At 45.9% G+C, this 24,824-nt stretch overlaps 1 protein-coding gene across 1 annotated transcript in view; it reads left to right on the top strand.

Annotated features, from left to right (window-relative positions):
- Positions 1-2,671: 2,671 nt before the first annotated feature.
- tncb (tenascin Cb) overlaps positions 2,672-24,824 on the top strand; it is a gene marked incomplete at its 5' end in the record, with an annotated part of 38,523 nt that continues 16,370 nt past the window's right edge. Inside the window, 9 exons of the mRNA XM_079222505.1 lie at positions 2,672-3,155; positions 4,272-5,492; positions 10,467-10,730; positions 10,816-10,931; positions 11,440-11,593; positions 16,023-16,292; positions 16,667-16,852; positions 18,356-18,445; positions 19,536-19,799. Of these exons, the coding sequence (XP_079078631.1) occupies positions 2,672-3,155; positions 4,272-5,492; positions 10,467-10,730; positions 10,816-10,931; positions 11,440-11,593; positions 16,023-16,292; positions 16,667-16,852; positions 18,356-18,445; positions 19,536-19,799 (3,049 nt within the window). The remainder of the gene's footprint in view (positions 3,156-4,271; positions 5,493-10,466; positions 10,731-10,815; positions 10,932-11,439; positions 11,594-16,022; positions 16,293-16,666; positions 16,853-18,355; positions 18,446-19,535; positions 19,800-24,824) is intronic.

The raw sequence follows: 24,824 nt of genomic DNA, 5'->3' as shown, positions 1-24,824 counted from the left end.
AATTTTGGTTAAGAAATGTCGACATTCAGTGTATTTGTAGTTTTGCAGAAACATGCAATGCCAACATTTTTTCTATCGACTAGGGTGAAGATTTTTTTTTCGGTGTGGTTTTTGTTGTTATGAGGACCACAATGCATTGCTCTTTAGGTTGGGGAGGGTTACATTTAAGGTCACGGTTTAAGTTTGGCTGTTTGATTTGCGGACCCTGTCCCTTTAATTCCAAAACAACAACACCATAAAATGAATTCAACATTCCTGACAGCGGGAGACCTAATCACATTTGAAATCAACGCCAAATGGATCTTTCTAGCTCTCCACTGTGTGAGGTATAACACTTCAAGTGTTTCGCTCATTCACAACAGCATCATTTAGATCAGTTGCACCAAATGTGTGTGTGCCAGCAGGTTTCTCTTGGAAAAAAATAAAATCGCCTCACATTCGACCACAAGACGGGCAACAAGCTTTGTTGCTGTTTGAGAAGCTAACTATACAGCAAAGCCAAATGAGGGAATAACAAAGCAGCAGCAGTCAGATTGTATCAAGTCTGTGTCTGCAGTGCCAGCAACCAGCAGCATTAGCATAGTGCCAGGGCCACATGGTGCTTATGAAGGAAGTCCAAACAGGAGGATCAGCTCTGTGTTTCTCAGCGTCACACTCAGATTCTCTTATTGTGATTGTTCTGCTTCATATTAAAGAGTGGTAGAATGCATCTAAGAGGAGAAAAGGTAAAATCTGATTTATTTGAGTCCGTGGAGCTCTCTTCTCTTCATCTATTTCTGAATAAAGCTGAGTTTTGCCAGAGCCACAGATTCTCGAACAAAGCGCGCTTTGGTCTCTCAGGGTTGCCTCGCTCAGAGGTCCATGTGGAGAGCAGCCAGCCTTTAAAGTGAGAAAGCCAACCATCCGCCCAGAACTAAAACCTTAGCAGCAACTCAAAGCAATTTTCTGGCTATTTTGTTTATTTAATCCCTAGTTTGTGATGCTTGGGCAAAGCGGTGTGACTGTATTGGTGTGCGCGTCGATGTGCATGTGTGACATGAGAGGCAGGGTGGCGGGGGTGGGATGGACCCCTGAGCGCCCAGCGCTCCCATCAGCAAGCCACATTAGCACTTTTACAGTCTACCCATCATGGAGGCGCTCATCCCTGCCTGTCTAATCAGGGCTGCGCTGGGGGGTGATGCAGGGTGCATGTGTGCGCGTTGAAGCGGTGGGATCCCTCCAAGTTGAGCTCATCTGTCAGCTGGCCTAATCACACGTCAGGCCGGGATAAAGAGGCCGAGCACCTCTTCCTGGGATATGACCTGCCGACTGCCAGCCCCCCTGGTTCCGCACATGTGAAGATGCAAAGACGCAAAGATGCAAAGGGAAAAAAACTGCAGCCACATCAGTGCCACAAATTTAGGTGTCGCGAAAATGAAACCCGTTCATACACATTCCACCGCAGGGTTTGGAATATGCTATGTGTGCTTATCCAGATAATTCAATGTTGGCTGCTAACAGGTGCTATTACCTTGAGAGCAACCAAGGCACACATTGGTTTTATTAGAGGCAGGAAAAGATTGGTGTCAGCATCTCTGACAAGGTGGGCTAAAATGGGCATTATATAAACTGAGGCTGAGCCAGACACTTTGCATGCATGGCATCTTTTTTTCAATAATGTTCTTCTCCCTTTTGGTTCCAGTACTGACAGGCTAAGAATTGAACTTCTCTTTTAGGATATGAAACTAATAGAAACAGGATTATTAAAGGGAACGCTTTAATCAGTCTTCTTTTTCATGAATAACACCTAATGTAACAGCAAGAACAAACCTGTAACAAACCCCATGTATTAAATGTATCAAAGAGCAAGAAAAAACACCAGGTTTTAAGGTTGGTTTCCATGCCACAATCCTTTTTTGAAGGAAAACCCAGTGGCTGTCAAGAGAGCAGTCTGTTAATGCTGACCTGGATGTTTGCGGGAAGCAGGGAAGCTTGTGCAGACCTCTATGCTTTACAGGAAGCCCCAGATGGTCTAACCATACACCGGTATTAGTCTGTCAGCTTGGGTTGTGGCCTGGACTGCAGAGAAAAAAAAGACGGAGGAGGCTCCCCAGCATGCAGGTGTTGTCGGGGCTGTCCGTGGCAACCTGTCTCAACAAGGCCGGGAAAAAGAAACCTCAAATCGCCACGGTCACACGCTGCCCCTGTGGCTGCTGCTCCCTGGCCCTCCAAGGAATTGTTAGAAGAATGTCATCCGCTAAGTGTGTGTCTCCTCCTCTAAGAGCAGAGGGGCCTAAAATGGGTCAGGGCCGGCAACAGGATGGGAAGTGTGGTTTTGTTGGGGGGTAACAGAAGAAGGTTAATTGCTTTTCAGGGGCATACTATGATATCTCAGTCCAGCTTTGGCCCCCAGTGTGGATGCATGTGTGGTGGGAGTACATTCATGATCGTATCCTGAATGGCAATTGCAAACCAGAAAGGGGAATATCCATCAGAATTCTGCGTAGATTGCTATGTGGTGTACATGTGAGACATGAAGACGAACTATGTGACCATTTTTATGTGCCTGGAAAGAAGTGCCCTTCTTAATTCTTCGCTTCTGTCTGTACCTTCTCTGACTCAGGACAAGAGCCTATTTGATCCCTGAACAGTCTGCACTCAGCTGCTACTTCCTCAGTGTCAGGGTGTCGTCATGGGGATGAAAGGCTTCCTCTTCGGCTGCGTGACCGTGGCCCTGCTCCTCGAGCTCTCCGCCGCCGGCCTGGTCAAGAAGGTCATCCGCCACCGTAGGGACACTCTGGCGCCGATGAAAACCCAGGAGAACCTCACCTTGCCCCACCCGGACCAGCCGGTGGTGTTCAACCACGTCTACAACATCAATGTCCCCACCACGTCCCTCTGCTCCGTGGACCTCGACTCTCCCGGCGACGCCGAGCTCAAACACAAGAGCGCCCCGATGGAGATGCAGAACACCGAGCACATGGAGCACACGGTGGACGGCGACAATCAGATCGTCTTCACCCACCGCATCAATATCCCCAAGCAGGCGTGCGGCTGCGACAACCAGCTGGGTATCAAGGATATCCTGAACAGGCTGGAGATGCTGGAGTCAGAGCTGTCGAGTCTGAGAGAGCAGTGCAGCAGTGGGACGGGCTGCTGTGGATCTCAGGTTACAGGTAAGTCGATACCTTTCACTTTATGTGCTGTTGGACTGTAGTAATGTGTCTAGTTTTTCGATACAAGTCAACATACGTGAAATCTCTTTCTAAAGGGCGTAGATTTAAGTTAATTGAGGAAACAAATGCAACGCAACATTAAAAGCGGGCCAAGGCAATCATTCTGGAAAAAAAGTAGTTTGGTCCTTGAACTAAGCATTGGCTGTATGAGTAGCTGGATATGTTTAGAAATGTATCATCCTGCCCTGTAGTTATATTTTTCCCTTTGTTTTACAACAGTATGGAAATTAACGCATAAAGACAACCAGTTCTCAATCCCAACACGTCAAATATCGACTCTTGGTCGGCGCCCTGACGCACTCTATAGCGTCTGCATGAGACGCGTTCAACTAACATCAACGTTAACCCTCGTCACTAGACGTCAGAACTGACGGAGAACAATAAGCGACAAAGTCTGCAGGAGACAGCTGTTTGTGTTCCGTGTGATACAAAGTTGACGTTGGCCTATTATATTACCTTTGATACTTAACTTAGCCAGTTAAGTAAAAAACATGTACATTTGAACCCAAACCACAATCTTTTCCTAAACCTTACCGGGTAGTGTTGTTTATAAAGTAAACCTTTAAACTAAAGTACATTCTTTTGAGTTTTTTCAGTAGAAACTGATATGCCGCACCTAAAACTGCATTGTAGGATCTGAGGATTGATCACAATCCAATGATGACCAGCGTACGCTTTAATGCAAACAACAGATTTTCATGATGTTTTTCAAGCTTACGGATCATCTCCTGTCATGATTTAAACATCATCGTCAATGCAAAGCCTCTTTACATCCGACTGTCAGTTATGGGTTGTCAGAGCATCCTTGCATGCATCATCAAGTTTGGAAATATTCACCCTGTCAAAAAGATTCCCAGTCCCTGTAAATACATTCTCATGGTTTGATGAAATGAAATAGACTGATTCCAACGGCCAGTAAGGGTGCAGTCACAAATGTACTTTACATTTTTTTTAAAGGTGGTACATCAGCAAAAATGACACATCAAGTTTTCTTAGATATACGGAATTATTTGCGATCACACAATTTTACAATACCTTTTGCTTGCCCTCCCCCAGGTGAAGTGTCCACAAAGCCCTATTGTAATGGCCGTGGCAACTGGAGCGCCGACACCTGCAGCTGCTTATGTGAACCTGGATGGAAGGGCCCCAACTGCACCGAACCAGAATGCCCCAACGACTGCCAGGACCAGGGCCGCTGCGTGGATGGCAAATGTGAGTGCTTTGAGGGCTTCGGCGGCGACGACTGCAGCATTGAGCTCTGTCTGCTGGACTGCGGTGACTACGGCCACTGTGTCGAAGGGTCCTGCCTCTGCGAGGAGGGCTTCATTGGTGAGGACTGTGCCCAGACCAACTGCCTCAACAACTGCCTGGGACGCGGACACTGCGTGGACGACGAGTGTGTTTGCGACGAGCCGTGGACCGGCTTCGACTGCTCCGAACTCATCTGTCCGAACGACTGCTATGACCGCGGACGCTGCATCAACGGCACCTGCTACTGCGACGAGGGCTTCGCCGGAGAAGACTGCGGCGAGCTCACTTGCTCTGGCAACTGTAACAACCGTGGCGTGTGTGTGAACGGCCAGTGTGTGTGCCAGAGCGGCTACAGTGGAGAGGATTGCTCAAAGCTCACCTGTCCCAACAACTGCAACGAGAGAGGCCATTGCTTCAACGGGAAGTGCATCTGTGATCCAGGATTCGAGGGTCAAGATTGCTCCATCCTCTCATGCCCCGACAACTGCAGCAACAGGGGCCAGTGCATCAATGGAGAATGTGTATGTGATGTCGGATACCAAGGCGAAGACTGCAGCGAGCTCTCTTGCCCTAACAATTGCCAAGACCGTGGCCGCTGTGTCAACGGAAAGTGCGTGTGTGACAGAGGCTACGCCGGGGAGGACTGCAGCACCAAGACCTGTTCAAAAGCTTGCATGGGCCGCGGAGACTGCGTGGACGGCAATTGCGTGTGCTTCGTTGGCTTCACTGGGAAAGACTGCGGCGAGCTGACCTGCCCCAATGACTGCTTGGAGCGCGGCCACTGCGTGAACGGACAATGTGTTTGCCACAAAGGTTTCACCGGTGAGGACTGCAGTGAGAAGACGTGTCCCAAGAACTGTCTTGATCAAGGCTACTGCGTCGATGGCGAATGCGTGTGTTATGAAGGTTTCACCGGGCCGGACTGCTCCATGCTGACCTGCCCGAATGACTGCCAGAACCAGGGACACTGTGAGAACGGAGTCTGTGTTTGCAACGAGGGCTTCATTGGAGAGGACTGCTCCGAAGGTAAGCAAGAACATGCATACATGCTGCGCTGCTTTCCAGGGGCTCAGTTAGAACTCATTCTCAGACTATTACCGGTATTATCAAATACCGGTGAGGCTTGTGTCTATTGCCGATCGGATCTATATCGACAATTGGAGAGATGATCGACGTATGGTTTTGACTGATTATCAGAACGAAAATGTTTAAAAAAATTATCTCTATAAATCACCCTACTAAATGGGGAAAAATATGATTTTGTGTATTGATGGAGATGCATGACTCACTGCGGCAAGAGACAGTTGTGACTGCAATGATAAGGTTGTTTTTGAAAGGCTCAACACCAACAGTATGGATTCAAGCAGATGATTTTGTGAAAAAATGGAATTGATCACATCCATCTAATTTAAATACATGTTGACTTTAGGACTGAAAACAGAGATGAGAAGCTCGTTGAGATTGTGTTTGAAAGAGTGCCAGAGAGGGGAAGAGAGTTTCTCTAAATAATTTAAAGTAAGATTGAATGTCAACATTATGAATATAGTTTCGAAGCTCGAAACAATTCGGTACAGCCCTAGTTATGGATATGATTTTTATATCAAAGTTAATGCATTAATGGTAAACAGAAGTCAATGCTGCGATATCTTTAAATTAAATATTTACACTCAATGTTTATAAGATAAGATAAGATAAGATAAGACAAGATAATCCTTTATTAGTCCCTCATTGGGGAAATTACAGGAATACAGCAGCCTTGCACACAATAGAGACACATAGTAAAAAAGTAATATAAATAAAATAACAAATAACAATAAACAGTAGTAAAACAGAAGAATATAGTATCGATTTCCAATTAAATATACAGACGGAATAAGAGTATATATATATATATATATATATATATATATATATATATGTATATATATATATATATATATATATATATATATATATATATATATATATATATATACATATATATATATATATATATAAAAGTACTTAAACATATTTATATTGCACTAGCTGAGTACAATTAAAGTGTCCACAGTGAGTAAAGTGACCAAGTGTCCAAAAGTGATTAAGTGATCATGGTTTACTGAGAGCTCAGTGTGTTGTGCAGCCTGACAGCAGCGGGGAGAAAGGACTTTCGGTACCTCTCCCTCAGACACCGGGGATGAATCAGCCGGTGACTGAAGGAGCTGTGCAGCGCTGCCAGAGTGACCTGCATTGGGTGGGAGGCGTGGCTTAACATGGACGAGATCATCCTCCTGTCCCCCACCACCTCCACGGTATCCAGAGGACGTCCCAGCACGCTGCTGGCCTTCCTCATACGCTTGTACAGTCTCCTCCAATCAGCTGCAATGATGCTGCTGCACCAGAAGACCACTCCGTAAAAGATGGCTGATGCCACCACGGAGTCAAAGAAGGTCTTCAGGAGTGCTCCCTGCACCCCAAAAGACCTCAGTCTCCTCAGCAGAAAGAGTCTGCTCTGTCCCTTTTTATAAAGTGTGTGTATGTGTTCGGACCAGTCCAGTTTGATGTTAATGTCCAGTCCCTGGATGCTCACCGGTTCCGGAGGAGGGCGTTTACCCCGGCGGAAGTCCACCACCAGCTCCTTGGTCTTACTGGAGTTTATCTGGAGGCGGTTTTGCTGGCACCATTCTAAAAAGTCCTGGTTCAGTTCTCTGTATTCCCTGTCGTCATCGGCGGAAATGAGGCCGATGATTGCAGAGTCGTCAGAGAACTTTTGTAGGTGGCAGTTAGCAGAGTTGTGGTTGAAGTCCGATGTGTATATGGAGAAGAGGAATTGAGCCAGAACGGTTCCTTGTGGGGCTCCCGTGCTGCAGGACACCCGATCTGACTCACACTCCCGTATCCTCACATATTGTGGACGTTTGGTGAGGTAGTCCAGGATCCATGCAGTCAGGTGGTGATCCACCCCGGTCTGCTCCAGCTTGTCCCTCAGAAGCAAAAGCTGGATGGTGTTGAAGGCACTGGAGAAGTCGTAGAACATGACTCTCACAGTGCTTCCAGCCTTCTCCAGGTGAGAGAGGCATCTCTGCAGCAGGAAGATGACGGCGTCATCCACCCCGATGCCAGACTGGTAGGCAAACTGAAGTGGGTCCAGGGATGAGCTCACCAGGGGGCGGAGATGGACAAGGACCAGCCTCTCCAGGGTCTTCATCAGGTGGGCTGCCAACGCCACCGGCCGGTAGCTGTTGAGGTCCTTGGGCCGCGGGGTCTTTGGTACCGGTACCACGCAGGACGTCTTCCACAGCTCTGGTACTTTCCCCAGCCTCAAGCTCAAGTTGAAGATGTGCTCCACTGTCCCGCACAGCTGGTCTGCGCAGGATTTGAGGAGCCTTGAGCTGATGCCGTCTGGACCCGTGGCCTTCCTCACCTTGATCCTCCTCATTTCCTTCCTCACCTGGTGGAGGGACACTCTGGGGAGTGGGGTGCCGTGAGGTGTTGTGTGTGGTGGGTTGCTGGTTGTAGAATGCTGAGTATGAGAGGTGTGAAGGGGAGCCGAGTGCTGTGGAAGGGGTGGAGGTAGAGGGAGGGCAGTAGTCCACAGGGGGTGCAGATGATGGGGGTTGCAGTAGCAGGGAGGACTGGGTGGGGGGAGGGGTGGATGGCTGGTCAAATCTATTAAAAAATAAATTCAAATCATTCACCCACTTTTGGTCCCCCTCAGGCTGTTGGTTGGGCCCATTGAAACCAGAAATGGCCTTGAGGCCCTTCCAGACACCGACGGTGTTCTTCTGCTGCAGCTGGTCCTCCATCTTCGTCCTGTAGACATCTTTCCCCTCCCTGATCTTCATCCTCAGCTCCCTCTGCACAGTCCTCAGCTCCTCTTTGTTGCCAGATCTAAAAGCCCTCTTTTCTCCTTGAGGAGGGCCTTTATCTCTGGAGAAATCCAGGGTTTGCCGTTTGCAAAGCACCGCACAGTCCTGGTGGGTACGGTGTTCTCCACACAGAAGTTAATATAGTCCGTGATGCAGTCGGTGAGACCGTCGATGTCTTCCCCATGGGCATCACTGAATACTTCCCACACAGTTGTTTCAAAACAGTCCTTCAGAGCCTCCTCGGCTCCATCGGTCCATCGTCTAACTGTGTGGGTCATAGCTGGCTGCTTCTGTGCAAGAGTGGTGTACACAGGCAGGAGGTGCACCAGGTTGTGGTCAGATCGGCCCAGGGGAGGGAGTGGTGTTGATGAATATACCTCCTTGGTGTTGGCATAAAGAAGATCCAGTGTCTTATTGTCTCTGGTGTGGCATTTGACATACTGGGTGAATGTGGGCAGGGTGGAGGACGGAGGGGCATGATTAAAGTCCCCAGAGAGAAGGAGGAGAGCATTGGGGTGTTGTGTCAGCAGCCTGCTTGTCGCCGAGTGGATGACGTCACAGGCCGCTTCAGCGTCAGCAGAGGGGGGGATATACGCAGCCACCATGATAACATGCGAGAATTCCCTTGGCAGATAGTGTGGCCTCATGCTAACAGCTAACAGCTCAATGTCCTTAGTGCAGGTCTGCTCCTTAATAGTGATGTGCCCAGAGTTACACCATCTATTGTTCACAATCACTGCCAGTCCTCCTCCCTTACTCTTACCACTCTCCGTTGTCCTGTCCGCCCGTATGATGTGGAACCCGTCCAGCGCAGCGTGTGTGTCCAGAGTTAGCTCGGTTAGCCAAGTCTCCGTGAACACCATGAGGCTACACTCCCGGTATTCCCTCTGATGGTGAGTAAGCGCCGCTAGCTCGTCCATCTTGTTAGGGAGAGACCTCACGTTTCCCATGATGATGGAGGGTAGGACGGGTTTATAGCGTCTTTTCCTGGCGCGACGTTCCGCCCCCGCATGGCTTCCCCGTTTCTTCCTCCTCAGCTGAACAGCTGGTCCCTTGAGTAAACAACTGAGCCATGGCTGCGTGCTGGGTCCCCAGACACGGAGGTGAAAATTGAAATTAACAACAGGTAGACCACAACAAGCTCGACGTGTCGAGCTGCCATACTGCACCGATTAAGAAAGGTAGCAGAAAAGCGACAAGAAGTAAACAAAAGTAAACTAAAATAACATAATATATGAAAAAGCTCGTATTGAGCAGGAGCTGCTGTAAAGGGCAGCCACTCGTGCGGCGCCAGAAGTGGCTATTCATGTAGCTTTAACTGTATTGCTTGCAAGAAGCATAACGTTTTCATTTTAAAGCTCATTGGATAGCCTATCAGCGATTTTTATTTAATTTAGATTGAAATTTCGAAATAAACTGTCAGGTATCAGTTGTTCTTTCCTCTTCTACAGACACACTTTGTTATATCATTGGATTACATACTATATTTTATAGGAAAATCTTTACTTGATGGTATGAATAAAATAAATAAGCTGGTCTCTTCTACATATGAATGAAATATGTTTATATTTAATCCAGTTTTGATTTTCCATTAAAACTAACAGTAAAATGACTTTAACATTAAAATGATAAGGTTTATATTGCTTTATCATATTTCTGCATGTATGTACATGGGCAAAAAAAATATTGTGGTTTTAAAACTGCTGATTGGAAAACTGCCTTTGGTGAGGGGTAAGGGGTGGATTTACAACGGGAGAATGATGTGTTACAGCTGGAACAGATCATGTGCAACAGGCTGCATCACTATTGTGTTTCCTCATTCGGCCTCAACAGACATTTATGTAAATGAAAATCTTTGACATTATTACTTTAACAACTCATTTTATATAACATCAGCCTTCAGTGAGCTTTACGATTAAATATCAAAATGCCTCTGAATCCTTTACTCAGTCTGAAAATTATATTTATATATATGTTCTAGATAAAGTCATCCACTTTAAGTTATCTTATCTGTTTTTTTAAACGTCAAAACATGTTCAGCAATATCTGCCCATAGCCACATTTCTAAACCATACAGCACTTGGAAAAAACATCCATGACTATGTTACTACCTCAAGACAAATCACTGATTTCCAGTGTCTCTCCATAGTCTCGCCACCCAAGGACCTGACAGTGGTGGAGCTCACCCCAGAGGCGGTGGACCTGTCCTGGGAGAATGAGATGCGTGTGACCGAGTACCTGATCACCTACGTCCCGACGGCCCCTGGAGGTCTGGAGCTGGACTCGCGGGTGCCCGGGGACCAGAAGATGACCACTATTCGGGAGCTTGAGCCTGGCGTAGAGTACCTGATCAGCGTCTATGCTGTGCTCAACAACAAGAGGAGTCTTCCTGTCAGCGCGCGGGTGGCTATGCGTACGTCGATCTCCTCTGTGGCACTCAACAGAACGAGTGTAAATCCCAATGAAATGTAGTGACAGTTTTGTTCTATGCGTCCCAGATCTGCCTGAGCCTGAGGGGCTCAAGTTCAAGTCGGTGCGGGAGACGTCAGTGGAGGTGCAGTGGGACCCGCTGGACGTCGCTTTCGATGGCTGGAACCTCATCTTCCGAAACACAGTGAGTGCTGCTTCCCCACATCGCAACGAGGCTTTTGTATTCCAGGAGGTGGTTGACCTTTAGAGCCTACCTCAGCCTCCACCATTATGCACATTTTCCTCTGGTAGAAACCATATACGACCCACTGCAGACCCCCTCCTTCAAATTCAGTAATTGCCTAATGTGCATACATGAGGACCACAGTGGGTTTCCTGAGGAAAATGGTTCAGCCGAGCCAGCGTGCAAAAACAGAGCAGTTAGCATGTCTTGACAGCTCCGATTGCCATACATTGTCTTTGTGTACCACTTTATTTTCCCATTTGAGTGCTCATGGAAACGTTTCCTAGCAGTGCTACTGTGATCTACTCAAAGTCACACTCTATTAACATAGTCCCCTGTCAGCGCTTAAGTCCAAACACCACCCAGAGCGCCATTATGTATGATTTAGTAGTCCCCCTCCCCCCCCCACACACACATTATGCCAGGACTAGCCTTTGTAGTGGTTGATGGTGTTTCTCGATGCTGGCAGAAAGAGGAAGATGGTGAGATTCTTAACTCCCTCGGTCGTCCAGAGACCACCTTTGAGCAGTCGGGCCTGGGCCCCGGCCAGGAGTATGAGGTCAAGCTGGAGGTGGTGAAGAACAACAAGCGTGGACCGCCTGCCTCCCAGAACGTTGTCACAAGTGAGTGTACACAGTCACACTGCTAACTGGCTTATCATTCTTTTGTTTTAGACTTACTGGAATGGTTTCACTCCAGCAAGATGTGCATCTTTCTTGATGGTATAAATGGTGTGTTCTGGACTGCTGGTCTGCCATAGCTTACTAGTGTCAACGAATACATTAGTCATGACACGTATTCAGAAACATATTCATAGTATGGAGGGATGGAGTCCAGAAATCAAGGTTTGAGCCATCAAAATAAAATAAAAAAACAGGCTGTCAACTTCATACCTTTGCATCGGTTTATTGGTTTCAATATGTCTGGGTTATCCATCTTGTAGCCCCCAATGGTGCATTGAAAAAGACGTGTCAACCCTGAGTGATTAGCTCATTAGATTTCATTGCATTGTTGTGATTTAGGCGGGGTAGTAAAAACAGATATGGATTTCCCGCCCTGTTCGCAAGCTGTGAGATGGCTCCGTAGCTGCACCGGGGCTATAAAGCCCAATGGCTTGTAACACTCCGAGGAACTCGGGGGCTGGGGATCAATATAAAGAGAGAAAACTGGTTTAAATTTGTGGCTTCACCAGCCAGACTAACCACCAACCACCGGGCTATTTTTAGGTGTCTTTTAGGTGTTGAATAGGGGGGCAGGTCAAATCACTTCTCCATTTCTCGATGAAGTTGTTAAATATGTCTGTTCCATACAAGTACAGTCTCGTGGCTTTAAGCCCCGGGAGACTTCTGTTTCAACAGAGCATATTTAACAGGCGCAGCAATGTTCAAAGTTTAATAAATGGCAGCTGCTTCTAGCAATGGGTCAGGCCACTTCATTGCTTATTTATGGTGTGAAAATGGTCTGCTCTTTGCCAGGATAAACAGAGGCATGCATGGTAGAGCCATTGGAGGCCTATCGTGATCGTTGCTTACAAATTCAACACTAAAAGCAGGGCTGGTAAATTACAGCTGGTGCACATGAAGTGTTTTTTGTTACATTTGTTCAGTGTCATCTGGAACCACAGACAAGGAAGTGCAGTGATTATGTGTGTCGTGATGTATTTACGAGTACACACACTATTTTACACTCTAAAATCCCCATTATATTAATTATATCCCCTGGAAGGTTGCTTCCTTGGGAGAAAAGTAGTATTGGGTGACTGTGGCTCAGTGGTGAGTAGGGTTGTCCTTCAATCAGAGGATCGGTGGTTCGATCCCCCGCTCTGCTAGCCCATGTCGATGTGTCCTTGAGCAAGACACTTAACCCTGAATTGCTCCTGTAGATGCACCTACGGTGTATGAATGGTTGATAATCTGATGTGCAACCTTCATGGTAGCTCCTCTCATCAGTGTGTGAATGATGTCATGTAGTGTTAAAGTGTTTTGAGTGGTCGGAAGACTAGAAAAGCGCTATACAAGTATGGGTCCATTTACCATTTATTGAAGGTCAGAATGAAGATACAATCCTACAGCAGCATATCATTGCCACGATGATAACAAGAAAATAGTGCCAACTTAATCCCTTTCATTTTATCACGGAATATATAGCCTCAATATATATCCTCAGTGAAGAAGAAGGTGTTAAAAGGGAGGGTAGTAGGGTCGTTACTGCAGATAGAGAGGGATACTTGGTTGGGATGCTGATGAGAGAGAGGCTGCTGAGATGAATACGAATTTAAATAAATAGATCAAAAACTCTCTCTCTCTGCCCAAGTTTTAGTTGACAAGACAAACTCATATATTTGTGATAAGCTATGCTAACCATCTCCTGCCTCCAGCCCAATATCAGACAGAAACATAAGAGTGTGATTGATTTTCTCTCACTCAAAATGTCAAACTACTCCTGTAATCACATCGTCATGACATGAGCTATATTTCTCCTTTTAACAGCATATGGAAGTTTCTTGTTATAACTAGGTACCAACTCGTTGATGCTTCTTGTTTTCAGGAGATATTGTGTCATGGTGAGAATATAACAAGATGAAGTGAGATGGTGTTATAACAAGAAACGTGTAAAAACTGCATCACTTCGTGAGACAAATGTCGTAATAACATGAAAATTCCTATTATGTGATCATCTTTCATAACGTATAAAGGAAATAATAAAAATCTAATAAAAAGAGCCAATATATTTTTGTCATGGTAGCAGCAATAAGATGCCTTTTAAAAGTGTGTTGGTGGGAAATGATTGGGTCATTTTGCACTTTGACATTGATGGATAAATTGGAAAAGTTCTCTTTATTGGTCAAAAGGACTTGGGGATGCAAGAAAAAGTCAAATTGGATGACTTTTTATCATATCCACGGTTTATGCCTGCACTCGTGCACACACACACACACACACACACACACACACACACACATGTATGCCCACGTGTCAGCACTACTTGGATTATGAGATTCAGAGTTCTCGTGTCACTCAGGCTCTCTTAATGTCTCCTATTACACCGGCTTGTGGGCTCATATTGTGGGATTTGCATGCTGAGGGGCTAATTGTGTGGAGCGAGTCCCTCCGCTCTCTCCTCCCCCTCCAACCAACCCACCAAGTGTGGGAGGCACCAGTCCGTCAAGCCGCCAGGCTCAGAGGGACGGCGGCCTCCCAGGAGAATGGTATCATGACACCCGAACGGCACCCTCACAGCGTCCTCAGAAGACAAATCTGTGTTAAGCTCAACAGCAGATTCTTCGCTTTATCAGCCCTGCGCAGAAGGTTGACTTCACTAAAGTTGCTTACGTGTGACAAATCAATTTCAGTGTCGGTGAAAAGACGCCCTTCATGGCGTGGGGGTTTGATCTGTAAATAGGCTGAATACCCTCATAAATGCAATAGGGCTGTCAAATGTTCTGCACCTGCATTGCTGAAGTGACTGTATTCATGCATATAACGCTCCTCCCCACACAACCCTCCATGTCCTTCCTACCTTCATCGTCCTTTGTGGGTCCAATCAATCAATCAATTGATCTAACCATCAATGGCAAAGCCTCAACACCAGATAACCATGATAGAAATTTCAACCCAGTCGGCAGGAAAAGATGTTGGCTCTGAATAATTCTGCAAACCACAATTTCAATTCAATTCAGTTTATGTTGTGTAGCCCAACATCACAAATTACAAATTATCCTCAGAGGGCTTTACAATCTGTACACATAACATCCTGTCCCGGGACCTCACATGTGATCAGGAAAAACTCCTCAAAAAACTGAAAAAAATGTTCACAGGGAAAAAAGAGAAGAACCCTTCAGGAGAGCAACAGAGGAGGATCCCTCTCCCCGGATGGACAGAAGCAATAGATGTCATGTGACCAGAATGAACAACGTAACGTCACAACGTAACGTCACAACGTAACGTCACAACGTAACATCACAACGTAACGTCACAACGTAATGTCACAACGTAATGTCACAACGTAATGTCACAACGTAATGTCACAACGTAATGTCACAACGTAATGTCACAACGTAATGTCACAACGTAATGTCACAACGTAACGCCACAATGTAGCACGGCACAATGTGTAACGCCACAACGTGTAACGCCACAACGTGTAGCGCCACAATGTGTAGCGCCACAACGTGTAGCGCCACAACGTGTAGCGCCACAACGTGTAACGTCACAACGTAACGCCACAACGTAACGCCACAACGTAACGCCACAACGTGTAACGCCACAACGTGTAGCGCCACAACGTGTAACGTCACAACGTGTAACGTCACAACGTAACGCCACAACGTGTAACGTCACAACGTAACGCCACAACGTGTAACGCCACAACGTGTAGCGCCACAACGTGTAGCGCCACAACGTGTAGCGCCACAACGTGTAACGTCACAACGTAACGCCACAACGTAACGCCACAACGTGTAACGCCACAACGTGTAGCGCCACAACGTGTAACGTCACAACGTGTAACGTCACAACGTAACGCCACAACGTGTAACGCCACAATGTAACGCCACAACGTAACGCCACAACGTAACGCCACAACGTAACGCCACAACGTAACGCCACAACGTAGCGCCACAATGTAAAACGCCGTAGGCACAGCCACAGAAGCAATTTGGGGTTACATCGACGTGGATTAGCTGAGCCGGGGATCAGACCGCCGATCCTCTGATTGAAGGACGACCCTGCTCTACCACTGAGTCACAGTCGCCCACATAAGGCATTGCTGGAATTACACAGTTACAAGAACCTAGGCCTTCCTACAGTCACGGTCACAGTTTCTCGAGTCACTCTTAAAGCAACAGTCAGGCGCCCAACGCTGAAAACAGGCGTTTCTTATCGTCTTTGCACATGAAAATAAATCCAACATAAGTGATGGATGGCCAGTGATACAGTTTCATTTTTTGCAAAAATGTACACCAAAGTGTTGGCCAATCTTTCATCAAACACCTGAGGATACGTGCATCCACATGAAAGGGCATTAACAGCCATCCCTGTTTTGCCTCTCCAGTGATCGACGCCCCCAGCCAGGTGGACATGCGCGACGTGACGGACACCACGGCGCTGGTGACCTGGTTCCAGCCCGTGGCCGAGGTGGACGGGGTCAGCGTCTCCTACGGGCCCAGCTCCAACCCCGCTGACCGCACCGTGGTCGAGCTGTCCTCCTCCGACACCCAGTACCACCTGGGAGGCCTCATCCCCGACACCCAGTACGAGGTGACCCTGTCGGCTCGGAGGGGAGAGCGGACCAGCATTCCAGTCTACCAGTCTTTCCTCACAGGTGAGACTTAATACCATGATTTGATGTGTGGACAGGCCAAAAAAATAGATCTGTAGAACCTGGGAGAATCACGACCTTCTGGATGAAACCCACGGCCTCCACGGCTGTGCGGGTTTCATCCAGTGATTTTCCCAGGTTCTACAGATCTATTTTAAGCCTGATTTCCCAGGTTAACATAGCCACGTTTAATGGGCTGTGTGTCAGCTGGTGGGACCACACATACTTTACTCATGGTTGTAATTTATTGAGGGATGATATCCTGCTGCTTTGTGTTCCTGGAGGGACCGAACGTCCTCCCAAGTATAGCATAATGAGGAAAATCTACCTCCCCCCCCACTGTCAGCCTTACGGTTTGATCCATCTCCGTGTTGTAGACCTGGACGCCCCCAGAGACCTGCAGACGGTGGAGCTGACAGACGAGAGCATCACTCTCCAGTGGAAGAACAGCCGCGCTCCGGTGGAAAACTACCGCATCAAGTATGGACCACTGTCTGGAGGCGAGCACGGAGAGCTGCTCTTCCCACCAGGACCCAAGGACACCACCCAGGCCAAGATCACCGGTACTGGGACCCTCACACACACACACACACACACACACACACACACACACACCATTGTGTTGTACATCTGTATCCAGTTACACACACAGTGTAGAGTCTATAACAATGACTTTTTACGATGTCATTGAGGTGTTAACAGGTTGTAGTCAGTGATGCTGCATTGTATTCCTCACGTATGTAGACAGAGAGCACCGATACAGCGTTCAGTCTCGTATGATGTCGTCCAGTACAACAGCACCTTTCATGATGAGCTTTCATTGAATTTACTCATTTTTGTCAATGCAAAAGGCGAGGTAGAAAACAACCACGTATAGCCAAGCAAAACCAGCACTTTCAGTGTTTTCCTTCTTTTGTCTGTCAGCCCGTTAGCACTCTGTATCCAAATGACGGAGCTGAAAAGCATCTGTGTGAAAAAGAAAAGAAAGAAAAAACAGATACAGTGTAAAGTGTTTATTCTCTTAATTGTTCGGGCAAGTGTTTGCGGTGCGCCTCGTTAAATGGCCGGTGTTATATTCGGCCCGCTCATTTCCAGAATGGGCTGCCTTTGTTTTGTGTCGAGAAATGTTTGCCCGTCTACAAAGAGGCTCACTTTATTAGAAAACCACCCGGGGCGGGGGGGGAGCTCTGGCATTCAGACTTTAAATGGAATAACACTGCCGCTTGTTTCACTGTGCAGGCTTCGCTCAAACGGTTTCATCTATCTGCACCGCTGACATTATAAAGCCATGCTTTGAGGCGGATGTGTGTGTGTGTGTGTGTGTGTGTGTTTGTTTCTACGCTGTGTGCATGGCAGGATTAGACACCATGAGAAACAAAATTTAAAAAAGCTATGAAAAACGGGCTAATAGTGTCTTTGTCTGGCCCAATTCTTTGTCCTTGGGAGGCCCGTCCCGTGGAAATAAAAGCACTGTGTCCATTCAGACGACGTCCCACTCGGCTCCACACACACACGCATCAGCACTTCTTTCACACAGTTATTATCTGTAATTGCCTTCACGCTCGTGGTTTTATTGATAATGAGTTTCCTGGGCATTAGGTGTAATTTCATGCTGCAAGACTGTGCGTGTGATGACCTCTGTGGGAGTTAATAAAGGAATTAGAGGCGATCAGGCCTGGAGAGGGCTTAATTGTGGAGACCAAAGGGCCTCCGGAGCCCGCTGTATCATAGCAAGTAGTGTTCCCGGCTCTGCCACAAGGGCCCTATAGATCCATCAATGCAAATGCACCGCTGATGTTCCGCAGCGAGCGCAGGCTTACCGTGAAAAGCAATTAGTCTGCAATCCATTGTGCAACCCAGCCCCATGAGAGCGTTCATTTTGTGTGTTTGCCATCGGCACTGGAGCCATTAGCCAAACAGCTGGTCACTTGACTGCGGGGCCTCCCCGCCGTTCGTTCGGTGACACCTCGGTGGATTTGAACAAACGAAAACATGATGCTGCTTTTTATTTCTGTATCAGTGTTTTTTTGTTTCTTTATTTTTTTATTTCGCCCCTCGTCGCGTAGGCCTGAGGCCTGGCACCGAGTACGGGATGGGCGTGACCGCGGTGACGGACGACCGGGAGAGTCTGCCGACGACCACCAACGCAGTGACCGGTGAGAGATAGCCACGCTCTACATGTGTCCTTCACTTGTTGCTGCATATTATGGCCATCCTGGGCTTTTAACATCAAGGGGTGGAGCCGTGGTATCAAGGTCCCGCCCACAGACCCGCCAATCACGAGCCAAGCGTGGCCACAGCTTATAATAATGTAAAGATATGGATTGTAAAATTACAGACATTTTGAAGACACAACAAATTTACGAATAGATATCACCATGAAACTTTTATCAGTTAATACTCACATTAAGACACATGGTATTTAAATGTACTGAAATGTTATGGTTAAATATGCAAATGATGCATTATCTAATAGTAACATTTGGTGAATTTAGGAAACGCAAACAGACATGAGATCACAGAGATGTGAAATAAACACCTGAATGTGTTTTTTTGATTTTTTCTCCACTACACTGCAGTTTATTTTGCAAAGCATACGTTTTTCTAGTAATTCAGGATGTAAAGTACACTAATGCTGTCTCTGACTATGCAGGCAACGGCGTAGTTATTCTTGTCTTTATTTGAATTAAAACATGGAGATAAAACAAACTACTGTGGAAGAGGAGCCCGAGTGGCGGGCCGTGGATTTGGAATCTACTCCCGCTGTGGCGATTGGATGAGCGCTGGTAACCAGATCATTAAACAGCGGCCATGCAAGAGGCTGAAGGCTGAAGGCTGAAGGCAACAGAGCAGCTGTGCAATGAGAAAATAAGATAATAGGGACAAATTATGATACTACATATAGTGTATTTGTGAAAAACAATTAAACTATAAAATAGCTATAACTTTTAATTATAAAAAAAATATATATATTATTTTTTTTTATAAAAAATGTAAATGTAAAGTCTGTGGTTGTGTTTAGGCCAGCAGAGAAGGCTTACAGGCCCTGACGGACACCACTGTGTTTCCCAAAGATGGCTATTGGTTAAATTCATATTGGGTTCATGTATTGATTACAATTAAAAGTAGCAAAAGAGAAATCAAATTGAAAGTGTCTTGGATATTGGCTACAAGTTTGGTCTTGGACAAGTTTTAAGATGTGTAGTATCAACACCAACACAGCTCTCCTCTACTTTACCTAATTAGCCCTGGACGCTCCCAAGGACCTGACCGCTGCAGAGGTGACAGAGACCACCATGACGCTGGAGTGGAAACGCCCCCTGGCCAAACTGGACTCCTTCAGACTGGCTTACATGTCTGCCGACGGCCACAGGGCTGAGGACTCGGTCCCAGGCAGCTCCGAGTCCCACACCCTGAGGGGCCTCACGCCCGGCATGCTGTACACCGTCAGCATCATCGCCGAGAGGGGCCGCAGGACCAGCGCACCCACCAGCATCTCAGCACCCACAGGTCAGCACCCTCACAAGTACAAGGTCCCTGACTGAGCGCTAGTAAGCAGTCGTGCAGTGATGTTATTGAGTTTCTGAAAAGCTTGGGAGGAAACAGTGAAGGACATTGGAAGAGTTGTTGGCACCAATGTCTGGTCGTTCATGGTTGGCATTTATTCCAACATGAAAACACTGACATTGCAGACACTTAACTCAGTAGTATAGTCAGGATGGAATTCTGGTTTTGGCTTTTTTGTGCGCAATCTCAGCAAATTCCTAGTTTTATAACGGTGATTCACCCAAACCATAAACACCTTATTTTCTCTTTTACTTTAAGTGGTAGCCACACAGATAGTTTTGGCTTCCCAGAAAAAAATTATCTTTGATATTCAAACCCAACGATCTTGCCTTGGACGGTTTTCAGTGGAACTATTTTCCTATGAGGACAATAACACATGTCATGTGTGTATTATCCAGAGTAACTAATGCCTTTACTGTATTGGTCAAAAGACTACATATGATATGGAAGGAACCACTGATGATCTGATGGTCACAGACTGTTCTGTTGGCACGGTACGTTTCTCACGGATGCGTTGAATGCCGACGTTGTTGCCTTCGGGCCGAGCAACAAGTGACACGCCGAGCAAGGACCTGGTATGTAGAGCGGCACTCTTGAGGCATCGTGAGTAGAACCAGCGAGAAAGTCCGCGAAGGACGGATCAAACAAACAGGACAAACCTTGATGTTTATCCGAACCTTATCCAAACAAATCATTTCACAACGTTTAACCGCGTGACACCAGGTCGATATGAAACTTATTTTTGGTTCAGAAACGTAGACATTCAACATATCCCGTGTGGCCAACATGTTTTTCTGCCAATTTTAAAGCATTTAAAATATGCTCTCAGCTAAAATATGTTTCAGCTAAGTTGTTTTTAGTTTTACAACCAACAATTGTACTGGTTAGGTTCAATCCACAGGATCAAAATGGAGCAAGACTAGTGTTTCCAGCTAAAAGCTCTGATCAACCCGGATGTTAGCGACCTACCCAGCACCAGCCGCTGAGCAAAGTGGAGCATTTAGCAGCTAAAGAGCCAGATGTTGGGCCCAAAAGGGCTAGAAGGAGAGTGAATAATGGACTTATATTTGTCAGGTTTTTAGAAACTGTGCATTCATGCTATTGCTGCTTTCTGTCTGTTGGATTTATTGGCCGACAGGTTTGCCGTATCAACTTTATTAAGCCATAATATATCAAACGTATTTCATTTTTAGCGTGTCTGTAAGTCTGCCTGAATGTCATTAAGAGCTCATCATATCCAACATGTTTTAATGCCGGGTTGAGGTTAGAAGGAACTGGTCTTCCTCCCTGTGCTCCCTTACCCCTGGACCCTTGGCTGCCCGATGCTCCTGCACCCTCTGGTCTATGTCAAGGATCTCCCAGCTCTCACTCACACAAGTAAAAGCATCTCAAAATATGAGCAGATTAAAAACTAAATCTGATCTGCGTGGCGAAGCACCAGCAGAAGAAAGTGATTATTATTTGTTATTTGACTGCCAAAAACAAAGCAAAGAGGTAAAGTTTGGCCTTTATCAGCAGCTAGACTGAAATGTCCAGCATGTATGAAATGTGTCTGAGGCTCCTCTGAATGCAGCCACTGTTTCCATGAGGCTTCTAGCTGGTGCGCAGGGTTAGAGAATAACCATAGGTTGGTTTTGTGTTGTCCTTCAGTACTGCAGCCAAACCCAAGCAATGAATTGAGTTCATTGTTAGCTCCTCGATGTAAGTCACTCTGTCTCTACCCAACCTCCTCCCCTCCCGACAAGGCTCATTTATAGCATGTGGGATTATTTTTCTTTTTTCCCCTATTTTTAAAACCAAAACAAGAAGAGACAAACGAGGTGATTGTGGCATATTTCTTTAAGCGGTGGTCAGGCTGCCTCCGAGCCAAAGATTTCACAAGTAAATCCCCCAGTTATGCAACGGGTGCCCATTAAATTGCTCGGCTACGGGCAACAATCGATACGGCATGAGGGAAAAGTTGGGGAGCTTTGGAATAACTGCCTTTTGTTGCATATGTTTTTGGATTGCACGCTGCCAAAAAAATACAGACTATGTGTGTGTGTGTGTGTGTGTGTGTGTGTGTGTGTGTGTGTGTGTGTCCACTCTTTATGTCCACCAGTCTGTGTGCTCATGTGTGGCACATATGACATATGATTGAGAGACTTGAGTGGCTAAAAAGACTAAAATAGAGTGAAACTGAGTGTGTGTGGGTTCGTGTGGACATGTGCGCAGCCAGCACAATGTTCATTCATGTGATAATTGTTGGCGTGAGCCCCACTCCCCTCTGGTTTTGTGCTGTTTGACCACGATGAACTGCGGCTCTGTCAGATAAAAGGCCACATGCTGGGACTCCTGTTAAAACATTGTCTCTGAAATCAGCAGCCCGCTAATCCTCAGCCCGGACCGATCCGCAGCCTTTATCGTCTGCAGCGCACTCCATTTACAGGAGGGGAGGGAGAGGGGCTCTACTTGTGTCTGACATCACAGGAAGGCTCACGAGGGTTTCAGGAGAGCTGTTCAGAATCAATACCAAGCCCAAATGTGCCCCTGAAAATGAAAATGAAGGCAGAGACTCACGCGATTCAAACACGGATATCTGGAGACAAAAACCCGGATTATCATAATTTACACTAATCAGCTGACTGGAAGAGTTCTGCTCAGGGAACAATGACAACAGACACGTGGACATGATAACGACTTATAGTCCCAAAATTCAGTGCCCATCTTTGTACATATTAAGAAATTGAACAAACATGTTTGCCTGCTGTTGTTCATTTCCTTGATTAAAAACCTCCCAGAGGTCTTAAACCGGTATCAGCTGTGAGTCTTATGACCCCTTTCACGGCCATGTCATCAAAGAAATGCTCCAGCATGTTGGCAACGGAAGAGGTCCAGACCAGTGAGCAAGCTTTAAACACGGAATGAAATGTATTCTGCCCACTCACAATAGAACATGGATCTGGAAAGTCAACTTGTTTAGATTGACCTTGGCTTTATGGTAAACACTCTTCTTGTTTAGCTCGACAAGCTGTTGCTGTCCGCCAAACTTCCGTTGCCAAAATGTGTACGTCGCCATTGTCTGTAAAGGTGTCTTCATATGTTGTGTGACATCATTATGGGCACCATGATGGGATGTCTTACTTCACAGGACGAGCGTGCATGAGCAGCCGATTCTCTGCGGACACAAACGGAGAACATGAAGCATGAAAAGAGGCGAGATCATTGTCCTGCATGCACGGACGGATTGAGTCTCATCTTGAAGATGATATGATTGAGCTTGGATCAAATGGCAGATATCAGCATGACGAGGCGATATCTCAGGGGACCATTTGATTTAGTCATGACACACCTCTTCAACCGCATGTGACAACCAGAACTGTAGCTGGGCTTCAAGGGTTGGCTCACTCAAAATACAAAGAAATTAGTATAAATAAAAATTATTCGCCTTAGTGGTTTCTAGCCACAGCTGCTTCCGAGAATCCCAGCCGTTACCACAGTAAAATGGAGATGGATACAATTTAGTTTGTGGTACACAGTGTTGCAAAATGTCCTTTTGAAAATGTAGCAGCAGCATCTCTTTCCAGAAACATAGAAACAGCCCTTTTTACTCTGGATAAGCCAAAGAACTTTAATTTGTATTTTCTACCGAAGAGAAGGTTTTGGGAACATGTCTGACAGCATGTTTCTGGAGAGAGAGGTTAATGTTTGATGTTTTTAAAGTAATTTATAATGCTCAATGTAAGTGCCACAAATTAAATTCCATTCACTTCCATTGTACCGGTGCAGACATCTTAGGCGGACCTGGGCTCAGAATCAACATTCATACCTCTATTAGAAGGAACATATGTTTTAGTAATTTGGGTGAACTGAGCCTTCAAAGTTAGGAAGTGGGGTGGGAAAGTAAGCCAAGGAAGTGAAATTGATTTCCTCAAATACTGAAGGGATATGTTGTCTTAATATGATTTAAAAAGCGAGCTCAAAGCATATTTTCGCTGCTTTAACAATAATGCTTTCCCAAAGTACTTTCCCTTTCTTAAAAATGTTAGCGATCTCTTCACAAGAATTGTAGCCAGATTATATTTGTGTCTACCCTATTTAGAAGAGGTGTGGACTCAAGTCACATGACGTGTGGACTCGAGTCACATGATTTGGACTTAAGTCCGACTCAAGCCACAAACTTGATGACTTCAGACTCGACTTGACGAAATCTTGGACTTTAACACCACTGGAGCTTTTTGACTTGAAATGATATCATCAATAATATTTGATACCTCCCCTCAAGCCCAAACAATAAAAGTATGTTCGTATGTTTGTGTTCGTATGTTAAGTGTGCAAGGAATAAATGTATCTTCCTTCATTAACGCTATTCATTTCAACACTTGATTCCCCAAACCTTTTTTTGGATTAAGTTCAGTTCCACTAAAATAGTTTTAACGAATATATACAGGTTTCATTAAATACATATTGTCTTTGTAAAGGTAATATATTGATTCAGATGGCATTGCTCAGAGCTCATCATGTCGTTCAGGACTCAGGAGACTTGAATGCTAAAACTTGGGAATTGCCAAAAAATGACTTTGTCCCACATCTAGTATTCATAAGCAGTATAAACATAATAAATACATGGTTTACAACATACTATAATGTAGTTATTTTTAAGTGGACTATACATTTTCATATGAAGACACATTTGATATCATTCCAACGTCTTCCCACGTTGTCATTCATGATCTGTTTCTACTTTAGCCTCCACTAATGTGTGTCCACAGGAGGAGTTACTGCTAATGACAAATACAAATGCACTTATATCCGCTTACAACTACATTAGAGTGTATAATAAAGTATTTGTTAAATTTGCATGTTTTATTCGCTGCAACTTTGTTGAAGAAAAGTTTGCACAGTGCACAGAACGCTGACTCAAACCCTCCCACGCTACACACAAACTCACCACACATCATACAAATGCATTTTCCATGTCCATCTGAG

The sequence above is a fragment of the Taurulus bubalis genome (genome assembly GCF_910589615.1).
Source record: "Taurulus bubalis genome assembly, chromosome: 8".
Lineage (NCBI taxonomy): Eukaryota > Metazoa > Chordata > Actinopteri > Perciformes > Cottidae > Taurulus > Taurulus bubalis.
Note: the sequence above shows the minus strand (reverse complement) of the source record. Positions and strands in the feature narration are given on the sequence as shown.